The sequence below is a fragment of the Lucilia sericata genome, unplaced genomic scaffold (assembly GCF_015586225.1).
Source record: "Lucilia sericata isolate MDLA Ls3-8-SP2 unplaced genomic scaffold, ASM1558622v1 Contig000894F_arrow, whole genome shotgun sequence".
Taxonomy (NCBI): domain Eukaryota; kingdom Metazoa; phylum Arthropoda; class Insecta; order Diptera; family Calliphoridae; genus Lucilia; species Lucilia sericata.
Window position 1 is genome coordinate 7,881 of NW_023994883.1, and position 14,620 is coordinate 22,500.

Genomic DNA, 14,620 nt, shown 5'->3' on the forward strand with positions numbered 1-14,620 from the left:
AGTCTGTAGTCTAGTCTATAGTCTAGTCTAAGCCATGATAAAGGACATTTTATGAGCTGAAATGATAGATTGGAAACTTATTTTGAATGAACTTGGTTTGGGAAAAATGTCATGTTCATAGTATTTATTACAAAATTCATTACAATCTCATCCCAATATAATAAATTGTTCAAAAGCCTGAAAACTTTTGAAAGTTTGGACTTCTCTGCACAAATGTCATTATGTACTGAAAAGGGTTAATTTGTTTTTAATACGATTTGTAAATTAGTATATACGATAAATAGTTAAAACTAATTTTAATAACAGCATTTTAAATAAATTCTTATGAAATACTTGCTTAATTATGTCTATTTAATTATTTTTAAGTAATAATTTTTCCCATAATAATGTACATTTCTTTTTTACTTTTCTTCCTTTCATTTTGAATACGATTTCTATTAAATTATGCTTTATTGATATCCTGATATAACCAACAACAACAACAACTCTCATATATGATGCGGTATGTATGTATATGTATTTATTGGTTTTGTATTTTATCGAATTATTAAACGATTTCAATGGATATAAATACCTTTGCATGTGTGTGTTTACTTGTGTGTGTGTAAATAAAATAAAAACAATAAAAAACCCATCAATAAACTCAAATCAAATCATCTACCGACCGAACGAATGCATAAACCGATACAACAACACGTTTAATAAATGCCAACAAAAACAAAAACCAACAACGGCAACGACGACGACGATAATAAAACTCATATGCATACAATGATAATATTAACCCTGTACCAATAACGTGTGTCTCTAACTGTTACTGCCTGCCTCTTTCTAACGGCTCTTATATCTTTTCTATCAAAATTCTCGACTATGTATTTGTATGTGTGTGTCTGATGTTAATCTATATTTAAATCATCAATGCCACGTTATCAATACCGTTTATTTATGTTGTTGTTGTTGTGCTAAAACGACATACGATCTACGGTCATTGTGCTAATGCGGCATATCTTGTGCATTCTGAAAAATAAAACAATAAAAACAAACAAATTATCTGTTTTTGTCATTTCAAAACAATAACTAAACATCCCAACCCACCCACTTTTTGGTCACCCATATTCAACTCACTGTCTATTAATGGCAACAAACTAAAAACCTCTCATCTAACGGGTTTTCTATTTCCCCCTTTTCCATTTTAATACGCATGTTCTACGTATACTCTACGTAACAGATATTGCAGACAACTTGGCTGTAGCAACAGCAGTTGTAGTTGTTCTGTATTATTAAAAAAAATTAAACAAGATATAAATTTAAAAATAACAACTGGCGTTTATCACTACAATTAGAGTAACTGAAGAGAGTAAAAGAGCAAGTGTTAGAGAGTAAAGCGGTGGGTGAGCAAGTGAGTTATACTTTGGGAAGCCTGAGAAGGTTGTGGGTGAAAAGCTCAAGTTAAATACAAACGCACAAATACAAATAATAATGGCGAATCCACGTAAATTTAGTGAAAAAATCGCTTTACAAAAGCAAAAACAAGCTGAGGGTACAGCTGAATTTGAGAAAATTATGAATGAGGTTAAGGCAACCAGAGTCGTAGATAATGTCCTAGGCAACACAGATCTAACCGATGGTAATGGTTTACATAGAAATGCTAGTTTAAGTGGCGGTAGTGGTGGCAGTGGTACAAGTAGTGGAGCCAGTGGTGGTGGTGCTTCTCCGGATGCAAATGCTGGAGGTAGTGGAAGTATAGGAGGCGGTGGCGGAGGAGGAGGTGGTGGTGGTGGTATTGGTATAATAAACACAACATCTGGCTCTCCCACATATCGAGAATCAAGAGGCCGCAGTGTAGGTGTTGGCCCCATGAGAAGACCCTCGGAACGTAAACAAGATCGATCTCCCTACGGTAGTACCGCCAGCGGTCTTATGCTAAGCGGTGTAACGCAACAAACACAAAACAGTTATTTAAGTCCACCCATGGATAGTAGTAGTTGGAGACGTTCAAATTCCGATTCTGCTTTACATCAAACGCTTAACAATTTGACAGAGGGAAATTTTGGCGCATCCAGTCCAGTACCCAGTATGGGCGATATAAATTCTCTGCATGCCAATTATCACCATCATCATCAACATCAAACTCATAACAGCCAAAGATCTCAATCGCCCAATATAGGGCGCAGTTATAGTCCACAAGCACAAAGAAGAAAAAACACATTGCTACAGCAACAACAGCAGCAACTACAACAGCAACAACTGCAGCATCAACGTTTACAAATGCAGCAGCAACAACAAGCACAACAACAGCACCAACAGCTACAGCAACATTTACAAAATCAACAACAAAGTTTACAGCAGCAACAACAGCAGCAGCAGCAACAACATTTGCATCACCACCAACAACAGCAACAACAATATGTCAATGCCAAATACAACAACTCCAATATCATGTTCAAATCCCTGCACGAACAGCAATTATCATTTAACAACACCGGCTCATTACCCGACTTAACTTCCCTACACTATGCGAACCAACCAAATGCAACCAATAACAGCAGCACACAAATGATGCCAACAACAGCAACACAACAGCAACAGACTCTTTCGCCCATCCTATCGCCACATCATAATAATGGATGTCATGATCGGGATCAGTCGCCTAGTCCCTTTAGTCCTCCCAGTACAGCAGGTGGAGGTAATAGTGGGGGTGGCCCTCCCTCTCCATACCATCAACAGGAAAATTCTCCAACATCTGCCACCAATACCCCCACAGCTAATGTTCAAACCTCACCGCATTTGTCCTTTACCAACTTGTCTGTACAATCGCCCGTGAATGTACAGCAAACGAACACAGCACAAAATACAGCCGCTGCCCTTAACACATTGCCAACACTGGGTAATCTAACGGACTATCGTCAACCATTAAATCCACCCAGTCCTGGTTCTTCCCCCGGCCTTTTAACATCGGGCCCAGCCAACGATATACACACAAGTGCACCGCCTAGTCCCATAAGACATTGTCAAAGTAATCTGAATTCCTCCGTTAGCGGAGCGAATAGTAGTCAAAACCCACAAAACCAAATACCAACACAAAGTTTACAAACCACATTTGGGAATCTGGACTCCAACACTGGTTATAATACGCTTAATCCTGCTTTTCATAATCACTTCGAACAGTTTCATCTGGGAGATAATAGTCAGTCGCCGCAAAATAATTACGATGCTTTGGAATTTGAAGACTTGGGCATGGGCAACCAGCAACACAATAACTTTAATACTAAAATAATAGACTTTGGAGATTTGACAACACCGTCATCCAATACCCCGTCAAATACAACAAGAACGAACTCAACAAATAGCACATCCAACTGTAATAATAATAACAATTTACCACAACAACAGCAGCAGCAGCGAAATAACTCCCAACAATTCCAACATCACCATCAACAGCAACAACTTTTAAACAATAATTCGACCACAAGTAGCACGAGTAGTAATGCGAATAGCAATGGTCCTGCGAATGCCTGTAGAACAGGTCTGATGAATAACAATGATAGACAAGACATATTATCGGCCAATTCATCACCCATACCTTCGCCTTTATCACATGGTGTGCCACCACCTTCCTCGCCCTTACCTATACCTATGTCAGCACATTCGCCACATCAGCAGCAGCTGTCGTTATCGGTCCAAACATCGCCACATCATTCGCCTATGCATTCGCCGCATCACTCGCCTTCCCCTTTGTCGGTATCATCACCCGGTCTGACAATGTTGGGTGGTAGTGTATCGCCTGTACCTTCACCATCCGCGCACATAATGCAGCAACAACAACAGCAGCAGCAGCATAATCATCATCTAAATAATCAAACAGCGAATCAAATGCATCACAATCAAACGCAATCATCACACAACAATCATCATCATCACCATCATCATCAACAGCAGCAGCAGCAACAGAATCAAGCACACATACCTACAACCACTACAAATATACCCCAAATTATATTCTCCGATTATTCCTCATCGCGTGATATCTTCGATAGTCTCGACCTTGATTTGGGTCCTATCGATGGCGCCGGATTACAAATGCTATCGGAACAAAATCCCATCATGATTGCCGATCCCTCAATAGAGGATAGTTTTCGTAGAGATCTTAACTGATACTACGAGGAAGCTGTTGCAGCTATTGAGAGTGGTATCCTCTTAGAGGACTCGTTCGATCCCCTAGGTCCGCTTGTCGATGTAACAGAAGTATTAGGCAATCCTCCCCTGGCAACACAACTTCATCATCATCATGTAAATAAACCTCAAAATGATGACACCACCTCCTCCAACTGTGCCATTGGTTGCGGTGTAGGCGGCGGCGGCATTGGCATTGACACCACCAACAGCATTTGTGGTGAGGAACTAAATGATACCCATGTTAATAGAGACGATATCTTAAGCAGCTTAAACGACCAACTCAACGACGAGGCTCACGATGATGAAGACGATGAGGTACGAAATTTCTTTTTCTAAATCATGTCATTTCGAATCATTATATTACATATAGATAGACCCGGCATAGTAAAACTGACTTGTAACCTCTAGCATAGAAGAGAGCGCCAAAGAACTGAAGCAAATTTATATACATATTTGGTTAAAAAAATAGTTTAGAACAGTCCCCTCCCCTCCTCTCTTGGTAAAGCAAATGCAACAGCCTGAACTTGATAAGCTTTCAAATAACCTAAATTACCATGTACAGAATTTAAGCTATAGCGGAGGAAGTATTTCTGAAATTTAAGAGAGAATGTTTTCTATATTATTTCGATTGAAATATTCTATAAGTTGCTGGTATGAATGGTTTCATTTGTGCCATAAAAGGATCTATTATATATGCCGATCTACTTAAATTCAAAATACTTTAAAAATGATATTGTTGGATCGTTTAACAGTCAAAATCAGCTGTGCTGAAGTGTTATAAATACAAAGGCTATTTATTAGTTCCTTATAAATACTATTTGTCCTATTTTAGACCTTTTTAAAAACGTTTTAATTTATGGATTTGTTGATCATATTTCCTGTGATATATATTATATTTCGATAGACCAGATACAAGTCTATTATACGGTGGGACAAAATTACTAAATGTGAATATACTCACCACGTGGACGAGTGCAATTTGGGGAATAAATCCCGATCTACTTAGCAAGTTCAATAGATCGCACTTGATCATATGCTGAGTAATTTTTTGCCGTGAAACAGCAGCACTTATAGGAGAAAAGCTTTTGTTTTAGACTCTAGTTTAAAATGTTCGTTCTCTTAAATTTCATAAATATTTTCCGTCAATTTCAAAATCTTACAAAATTTAATTTGTATTAAACACAACAACAACAACAAAAAATGTAAAATCAAAGAACAGGTTCTTAATGAGTTTTAAATCTAATTTAATTAAACAAAAAATTTAATTAAAACGTATTTGGTACAAAAACAAAACAAACAAAGAAATATTTATATATATTTATATACAATATTAAATTAAATTAAATAAAATCAATATGTGCAATAAAATCGAATTATAGGGAAGTATTAAAACAAAAAGCAACAACAAAAAAGAAATAAATTCAATCAAAATCAAAAGTCATAAAAACAAACAACAAAAACAAAACACAAAAATATATTATATAGAAAAATTAATAACAGAGATTACATTAACGATCAGCCAGCTCCCTTTAAACCCCTTAATCCAAAAGTGTCTTAGACCCGTGTGACAAAAGAAACATACTTATGCATCACATCACACATTACATCTCACAACAACCGCAACCGAATTGCTGATAATATTAAAAATAAAACATAAAACAAACTTCATAAAAACTATATAAAAAAAAACATATTTTATCCGCGCTAATATTTATATATTTTACAAATTAAAATCAACACAGTTTTACTACAAATTATGATCGAATACAATTATAAAAAATAGTCAAATAAATGTGAACCTACACTGAAAAAAAATTTGTAATCTTGCATTCATTAAATGTTGAAACACACATAAAGTAAAATAAATAGTTTTTAATAGATATTTTGTTTATAAAGAGAATTTATACATAATTTTTTTTTTGGAATATCTCACCAAAATTCCATTATGATAGCCGATCCCTTAATAGAGTATAGTTTTCGCGGAGATATTAACTGATATTAGGAGTAAGCTATATTCTCATAGATATTTGGAAATTGGAAATATTTAGGATTTTTTTAAGAAAATATCAGAAACATCAAATTATGAGATTTCGGATCAAGATTTATAAACGCAATACCTAAACTCACAAAATATTAACAAACCCCGTGAGAGAGCTCTCTAATATCTTATATTTACAAAGAGATATTGGAGAGAGTTACAAACGTGCTCTCTAACAAGTTTAGTTAGTTTCCTATGTATGTATGTATATGTGAGCAATAGAACTTTTTGCCTATTTCTACTCTAAAATGAAAAAGTCTTCCTCTCTCTCTCGCCGATTAATCTCTAAAATGGTCAATGCAGAGATTTATAAACTATTTAAGGACCTTTTATAAGAACATATGTATCTAAACTCACAAAAAATGGTTAAAACCCGTCAGAGAGTTCTCTACCAATATCATATCTACAAACAGACATCTGAGAGAGTTACAAGCGAGCCTTCTAACAAGTTTTGTTTGTCTATCTCTACTTTCAAAGTAAAAAATTTACTTCTCTCTCTCTCTCTCTCTGATAAATCTCTATTTTACATACAGTCATTTCCACTAATATGTAACCACCTGGTTGACCCATTCGTCATCAATGTAATCTTCGTAAAAGAGAGCGAACAATCTTTACTCTACCTACCTAGTCGAGAGCGAATACGCTCGTCATTTTACTGTATTCTAGTTAAACGAGAGAGGGATTATTTGAAATTAGATTTTTGTATCAATTGTCCATTTGTAGTCGAAGTGTTACTTGGTTAATATCTCTAAAGAAATGACCTCCTAGGACATGCCCATATTAAAGTAAGTGGGGTGAGACCCTAAGTTGTGGGTTAACTAGTTACTAGCATAACTTCTGGTCTCAGCAATCCCAGCAGTTCGACAAAGAGTCAATGCATCGGAAAAAGACTATGATACCCACTAACGTCTAACCACCTGGTTGCTTCTAATTCGTCTTTCGTGACGGATGTACTCTTTGTAAACGAGGATGAAGATAATCTTCACATTAGTGTCCCTTTGTAAGCGACAGAGTGGACACTTAAAAAATAAACTTAAGCTTTGATTGACGATTAACTTCCTTGTAGGACAAGCACATGTAAAAATAGCTAGTCACCTGGGCATTCAGTGGCTAGGGGTAACCCTAAGTGGTAGGGATTCGACAGAGTCATTGCATGCGAAAAAAAAGACAGTCATTTCGTCTAACATCTACGAATCTCTTTGTAAACAAGGGTGAATACAGTCCTTTGTATCTTTTGTAAGTGAGAGCGGTGGCAATCGTCACTTTACAGTCACCGAGTAATCTATAAAGTGGAAACGTAAAAAAAAACTTAAATGAATTGGATTATTGCCAGGTATTGCCAATAATGCACCTTTGTAATCTACAAAGGTGCCTACTAGGACCTAAGACAAGCACATGTCCTAACCTAAACCCTAAGTAGAACAGCTGGGCACTTTTTTTAGAATTGTATAAATGTGTGGGTTGCCATCTGTTCGAAAAAGTTATCCGTTAATTGCATTAATTTTTATTAACACCTAACCTTCAGGTTGATTCTCTAATGCGTATGTACTATTTGTAAGCGAGAGTGAAGACAGTCATCACTTTAGTGTCCCTTTTGTAAGCGATATCGAAGACAGTTGTCAATTCACTGGCTTCAAGTAATCTAGTGAATAGACACTTCAAAAAAACTCAAGTGAAAATGTTCATGGCCAATAAGTGGGTTCTCATCTGTTCGATAAATTTATCCGAAAATTACATTTATTTTTATTAACATCTAACCTTCAGGTTGGCTCTCTAATGCGTATGTACTCTTTGTAAGCGAGAGTGAAGACAGTCACCACTTTAGTGTCCCCTTTGTAAGCGAGAGAGAAGACAGTTGTCAATTCACTGGCCTCAAGTAATCTAGTGAATAGACACTTCAAAAAAAAAAAACTCAAGTGAAGGTGTAGGTTTTAGAATTATCATCGTGCTGGTACTTTTAAGTGCCAAACTTCATATAAAAATGAATTCGCTCTCTTTGGCTAAATTCGCATTTTATTCGCTCTAGAAAAGCATAAGATTGCGTGATACACGTTAAGCATTTCCAGAATCCACTGACGTATGTATATCTATCCCATAGTGTGATCGATTTTGATTTAATATTGAGTAATATTGACTCCTGACTGACTTAAAACCTCGGGAAATAAATACTTTCAAATAGAATAAATTGTCAGGGAATCATATGTTTAGTTGGAGCTCAGTGATATCTGCAACATTATTAAAAATACTGGGGGCTTTGTACATCAAGTTCCACTTTACTTTAAAATAAAAAGAATCGTAAACTACTCTCTTTAGAATTACTTAGTCTCTAACGCGCGGGACGCGGTACTAAGAAATTAAAGTAAAACAAATTTTGACACGTTTCACTGTCTGGTATTTTCAATTAAAAAATAGTTAGTCCCTCTCAAAGCGAGCTCATACAAAATGGAGTTATTTAAACAACTATTTAAGACAACAGTGAGGAATTGAGGGTGAAAAACTAGGAGCAATATTATACGATATAATAGCAAATTATTCTTTGGCGGACACTATGAAACTTTATGGAATTATACGAATTACTCTTATGGTCATTATGACTCACCACAGGAGAATGCATTTGGAATGCATTTGCCTTATGCAAGGTCGAATAATTAATCTTTTTATGAAAAGAGTTTTACAGTTCTGGCTTTGGCTTGATCAAGGCGATTCTATATAAAATGAAGTTACTGACCTATTTACAAAAAAATTAAGCGAATTCGTTATATTTTTATATATATATGAAGTTTGACAGTGAAGAAGGAAGAAAATATTACAGATTTAAAATTTTTATCTTAAAATCGGCAGGTTGAACTTTCAGAGGATTAGGTCATTTTATAAACGTAAATGTCCCTAATAAGGCCAAAACGACTTCCTAAATCCTCAAGTAACGCATAAATTCTGATTTCAGATTCAATTTGATCCTTTAAAGAAGTATACTTTATACTGTGGGTTAAAAACTTGTTGAACTGTGTAATCGTATGAATAGATATAAAATCCTTATACATTTTTTATACAAAAAAAATTATGCCAGAAAATTGTACAATTCTCAAATAGTTTATAAACAAAATATCTTAAAAACAAGAAATAAGAAAATTTTATTAAACCTTTAATAACTGCAAAAACAACCATTTAACCACAAATACAATTTAATTAACACTAAATATTTTTTAATTAAATTAAACTTCCAAAGTTTCTTAAACGAAAAAAATTAATTAAAAAAATTGTTTGATATAATTAAAACTACTACTTCCTATCGTTAAAATACTACCTATAACTACACAGAACTGTTTATTATTTTTTTATATATGTATGTGTAAATGTATATATAAATATATATATAATTTTAAAGACGATTTATTTTTAAAATATAACGAACGATATCAAAAACAACTCTGATAGAAAGCCTATTCAAAAAAAAAATACTAAAAATTAAAACATTATTCTACTCCATTTTACTCTTATTCTTATAAAATAAAAAAAATAAAACAAAAAAAAAAAGAACGAAACTTAATAAGCTTTATGTCCTCTGAAAAACAAAAAAAATAATTGTAAAATATTTATAATAAAAACAAATAATTTTTAAATTATTAAAAATTTTAAAAAAGAAAACTACTTTCTGTACCATTTTTAAGTTTAATATAAAAAACTAAACAACAGCAACAACAAATTTAATTGTTAATTAAAAAAAATATTGTATAAAAAAAAACTGAAAACGTCATTAGTTGTTAAAAAAAATAAAATATTTTTTTTATTTTGTTTTTAATTTTTTTTTTTAATATTTAAATGTTTGCTTACAATTTTTTTTAAATATAATTATACATAAATATAAATTAAACATATTTTTATTATATACAATACCATAAAATTAAATAAAATAAAATAAATATATATTTTTTTCTTAAAGAAATTATTATAATATTTAGGTCTTAACGATTTTTTTTGATTAAAAACTTATGAAATAAAATAAAATCTTAATAAAAAGTGAAAAAGAAACATTAAACTAATGAAAAAATAAATAATTTTTTCGATGTCAATGCTGAGATAAAATTTAATTGTATAATATTATAATTGTAATATATTTAATAATTTATAATAAATAATAAAAGATAAAACATGAAAAAAAAATCCCTTAAATGTATAATGTAATAACAAAGTTATTTGTTTCAAATAAATCTTTAATTATAATTCAAAAATTTTCATACAAATTTGTTTTTAAAGAAATTGAAAAAAACAAGGTAAGTTTGCTTTAGTTTTAAAAAGTGGGGGGATATAATACAGAATTCTAGACCGATCTAAAATGGAATTATTATTATTAAATATCTTGGTTAATTAACATCAGTAAAAGTGCTATATTCGGCTATGCCGATTCTTATATTCCCTCCATAAAACCATATCTCGTAATATTTAAGTGTATTTAAAAAATTTGGAACCAGATATGGACTTAGATCATTGAAAATCATTTACATTGTTATTATTTACAACAGTTTACTCAACTATTAGATTTAGGCTGAATTTTGTTATATAACATTGGTACTAATATATATGAACTTTAGGATGATTTTCGGAATAGGGGCTTAATGAGATCTTGGGTCATTTATAAATTTAAAGAGCGAGAGTTGAAAAGAAATATCCCAGCTAGCATTTTTTTTTAATTTTTGATAACATTCGAGACATTTATGACTCTTCTGCACGATTAAAATGATCACATATGCGCTCATTTTCTTATCAAAAATGATACATTTGTCGGGAGAAAATGGTACCCTATCCGCGACTCTTCTAAAAAATTAATTTATGCTGCCCCCCTTCTGATCACTTCCGACTCATTTTTATATCAAGATCATTTTCGAATAATTTTTTAAGCGCTCAACTTATTGATCCCCTTTAGGACACCAAAAAGAGTCAAAAATGACTCAGTTTACTAATCAATCATCTTACAATATTCCAATTGCTAGCTGGGAGTTTTTATAATTTTATTATAATATTAAACCATTTACGAATAAACAAATATTTATGTGGATCCATTATAAACCGATCTAATTTTCTGAAGCGAAGCTTATATGGAGGATAGGGTCAATTATGGACCTATCATCAAACGATATAGTACAGAGATGTATGCTCTAATAGGACTTGTTTATGTCAAAATTCATCCCAATACAAAGGTTTTAAGTAGCGTTAAAGTAATTTTATGTAGTGGACCTTATATGGGGGATAGGGTCAATTTTGAATCAATCATCACACAATTTGTCTTCTCATGTCATCGCTGTACAGTTATTTTGAGTTATATGGGGATAGGGTTAATTATGGATCGATCATCATACACTTTGATAGAGAGATTTCGATACACATCGAAATTATAGTTGTAATATATTATATATATTATATATATACATATATATACATATATGTATATTCTGGATCCCTATTAGATTTTAAGACGATCTAGCAATGTCCGTCCGTCTGTCTAATGAAGTCGAGATAGGTCCTAAACGGAAGGAACTAGAAAATTTTTCGGAGTAATATATACTAAACTTGGAACGATACACAGAAGATTAGCATGGCCCTGCACTAGGATGACACGCATAATCGTGAAACGTTCTACATTTTTTCTACTAAGAAGAAGTTTCAGAGATCAGCATGGATTGGAATAAAAGGGTCTCTAAGAACTAGTTCTTCAGAAGCTCTGATTATTATATTGCATATTCTACCTACAGATCTGCATATAATGGGATATATGTATCTGCTTGAAGCGCAAAGTCAGAGTTCTTTTAGGAGCGAGTGGTGTAGTGGTAACCTACGAAGCGAATATACCAACAGAATCTTTATTGATAGTTCTAAAATTACTGCGGTATTGGTTCTGGTGTCTTCTGTGTAGAAGCTGGGACAAGCATCTCTCACCGTCTTACCAACAACTGTAGTGTTGGCTGAAACATTTGCGAAAATGTCAGAATGTGGGGTATATTTGTAGCAACATAGCAATTAGTCAGACAATGCTAGAAGGATCTGTCAAGGCTGGATCAACTGTCTGACATTACCTTTGTTTGGTTCCCTGCGCATAAAGACTATTATTTAGTAGCAACTCCGTTAGGTTTTTTCAAAAGCAGTATCTTCAGATTCTTTAATCAGAAGGCTGAAAAGATGGAATGGAAGATGGAAGATGGCCGCCTTTCAATGAGAAACGCATAAAACACCTTATAACCCGAAATAGGCGGGATATATCGATGTTGATAGCAGTAATAACGGGACACTGGATGCTAGGCAGACATGCAAGTCGGCTTGTACTCCCCTTCAGTTGCAAAGACAGGGAAAAAGAAGAAAGGTCTTCCATTTTCTCTGTGAATGTCCTCCCCTAGCCGGTAAGAGAAACAGTTTTCTTGGCAATAACTTCATATCCAACCTTGGTGAGATATCTGGGTCTAGACTTAATGACATCTTGAAATTTCTCACGGCTACAGGCTGGATCTAATACTATACAATACTACATCTGACGAGTGGAGTGGTCTTGTCAAAACGGAGTCCCTTTGACTCTACTTGACTGTTCGCGTGCGCGTTGAACTACCGATAAGCAACCTATTATCTATTGATAGACAATGATTGATATTGAAAATTTGCTATATCGGTTCACGATTTCACCCAGCCCCCATACAAATGGTCTCTGGAATATTGTCAAAATATGTATAAATATATGGATTATGGCAAGAACCTTGAATTTAGTTAAATGCAGCCCGGAATTGTATTGACCCTAGACCCCATACAAGGCCATCTTCTGAAAATGATATTAAAGTTCACAACTAGCATTCGACATAAACAAGTTCACAATAGATCAGCTTTTCTTAAAGAAAATCAGTTTAATCTAAATCGTTCAAAATTATGGTATTAAGACAAAATTTTATAGAAATTCATAAATCTTTGAAAATGTCTAAAGATTTTAATAGAAACAAAAGAATCAGTATAAATTTATACTGGATTGTGATGCAGTTTTTGTTATCACCTGGCTGCTGAAATTAGTTTTCTAATGAAACGATTTGTCACATTTGACAAATGCTTTCATTATTTTTAATTTAACGCTTTAAAAATTTTATTAACATGGTGCAAGTTGGTAAGTAGATAATTAGACCATATAATTAAATTACTTTACTTAACTACTAAAATAAAAAAATATTACTTTTTTATTAGAAAAAACGTGAAACCAAAATCGCTGCTAAATTATTAACTTATTTTGTTTTTAGTGTATAAAAAATATAATTTTTGTACCACGTTATATTTCTAATAAATATATTACATATTATTAAATTTGAATACTATTCATTAACATTGTTATAATCTACATAAATTAATTTGTTTACTTCACCCTCTCACTTTAGCAACATTTACTTTATACCATCACCAACATTGTCAGCTCATCACTATACTATTTTATTTGTTGTTTTCCATTTTTAGGTTAAATCTTAAAATAAAACATTTTCAAGTTTACGACTATGATTATTTAGTCAATTCTAGTCTGGTTATCAAGAGTAATTTTTAACTAAAAAACAATATTTGTTGTTATTTTTTTAAACACATACATACATACATATGTATATAATTTTTTATGATTTCAAAGCAAATAAGATGGATGGACAGACAGACATACAAATGTATGTACACATTATGATAAGATGTTAAACACGTCATTCCCTTAAAAGTTTCGTTTTCTTTTATAAGATTCAAACAAGATTAAACGATCGTTTTAGCCTCTAAAGAGCATAAAACAAAAATCGCAATATATTGTTTTTGTTATAAAAAGATGACAATTAACAAATATTTTTTTAGTAAAAAAACATATAAACAGGTATTTTTTGACAAAAAAAACAAGTAAGTAATAAATTTGGATTTTGACGAATATTTTGTACCCTTCATCTTCAGAAAAATGCACAAATTCTTTTTAAGAAATTGATTGATATTATTTTGATCACATTATTCTATTTCTAGAAATAATGTATATGAAATGAAAGGTCTCCGAAATATCTTTCTTTTAAAATGCATATTCGCTTACTACTTAGGTCCTAAGTCTACAAAAGTATAAAAATAATAAATTATGAGGAAATCAAATGCTTTTTCGAAATTTTGCTCGTATCTCCGTTAGGAAACTTCTCGAATTTTTCAGGATTTATTCAAGATGGGGTCTTTAGAAAATCGATTTCAACATACATTCGGATTGAGTTCTAGTGCTTTACGCGACCACCACCACTGTCCCTTGTAAAGAACACGCGGGTTCCACCGGTCCATACAGCAGCACGTGACTCAAGCACCTGAGTTATCTAATCTCTAAACACTGCTGTTCCGTTGTTTAACTTCCGATAGTTAGTTAGTTAGTTAGTTAGTTAGTTGGTT

At 32.8% G+C, this 14,620-nt stretch overlaps 1 protein-coding gene and 1 non-coding gene across 2 annotated transcripts; both read left to right on the plus strand.

The window, feature by feature from the left end:
• The first annotated feature begins 650 nt into the window (after nucleotides 1-650).
• Nucleotides 651-9,670, plus strand: LOC119608874 (homeobox protein 13-like). Its single transcript, XM_037963430.1, is given in 1 exon segment — nucleotides 651-9,670. A coding segment is annotated over 1 exon segment (3,033 nt). The 5' UTR covers nucleotides 651-1,479; the 3' UTR covers nucleotides 4,513-9,670.
• A 2,083-nt stretch (nucleotides 9,671-11,753) lies between these two features.
• LOC119608889 lies at nucleotides 11,754-11,855 on the plus strand. The gene has a single exon (XR_005231881.1). It is a non-coding gene; the product is annotated as a U6 spliceosomal RNA (small nuclear RNA).
• The last annotated feature ends 2,765 nt before the right edge of the window (nucleotides 11,856-14,620 follow it).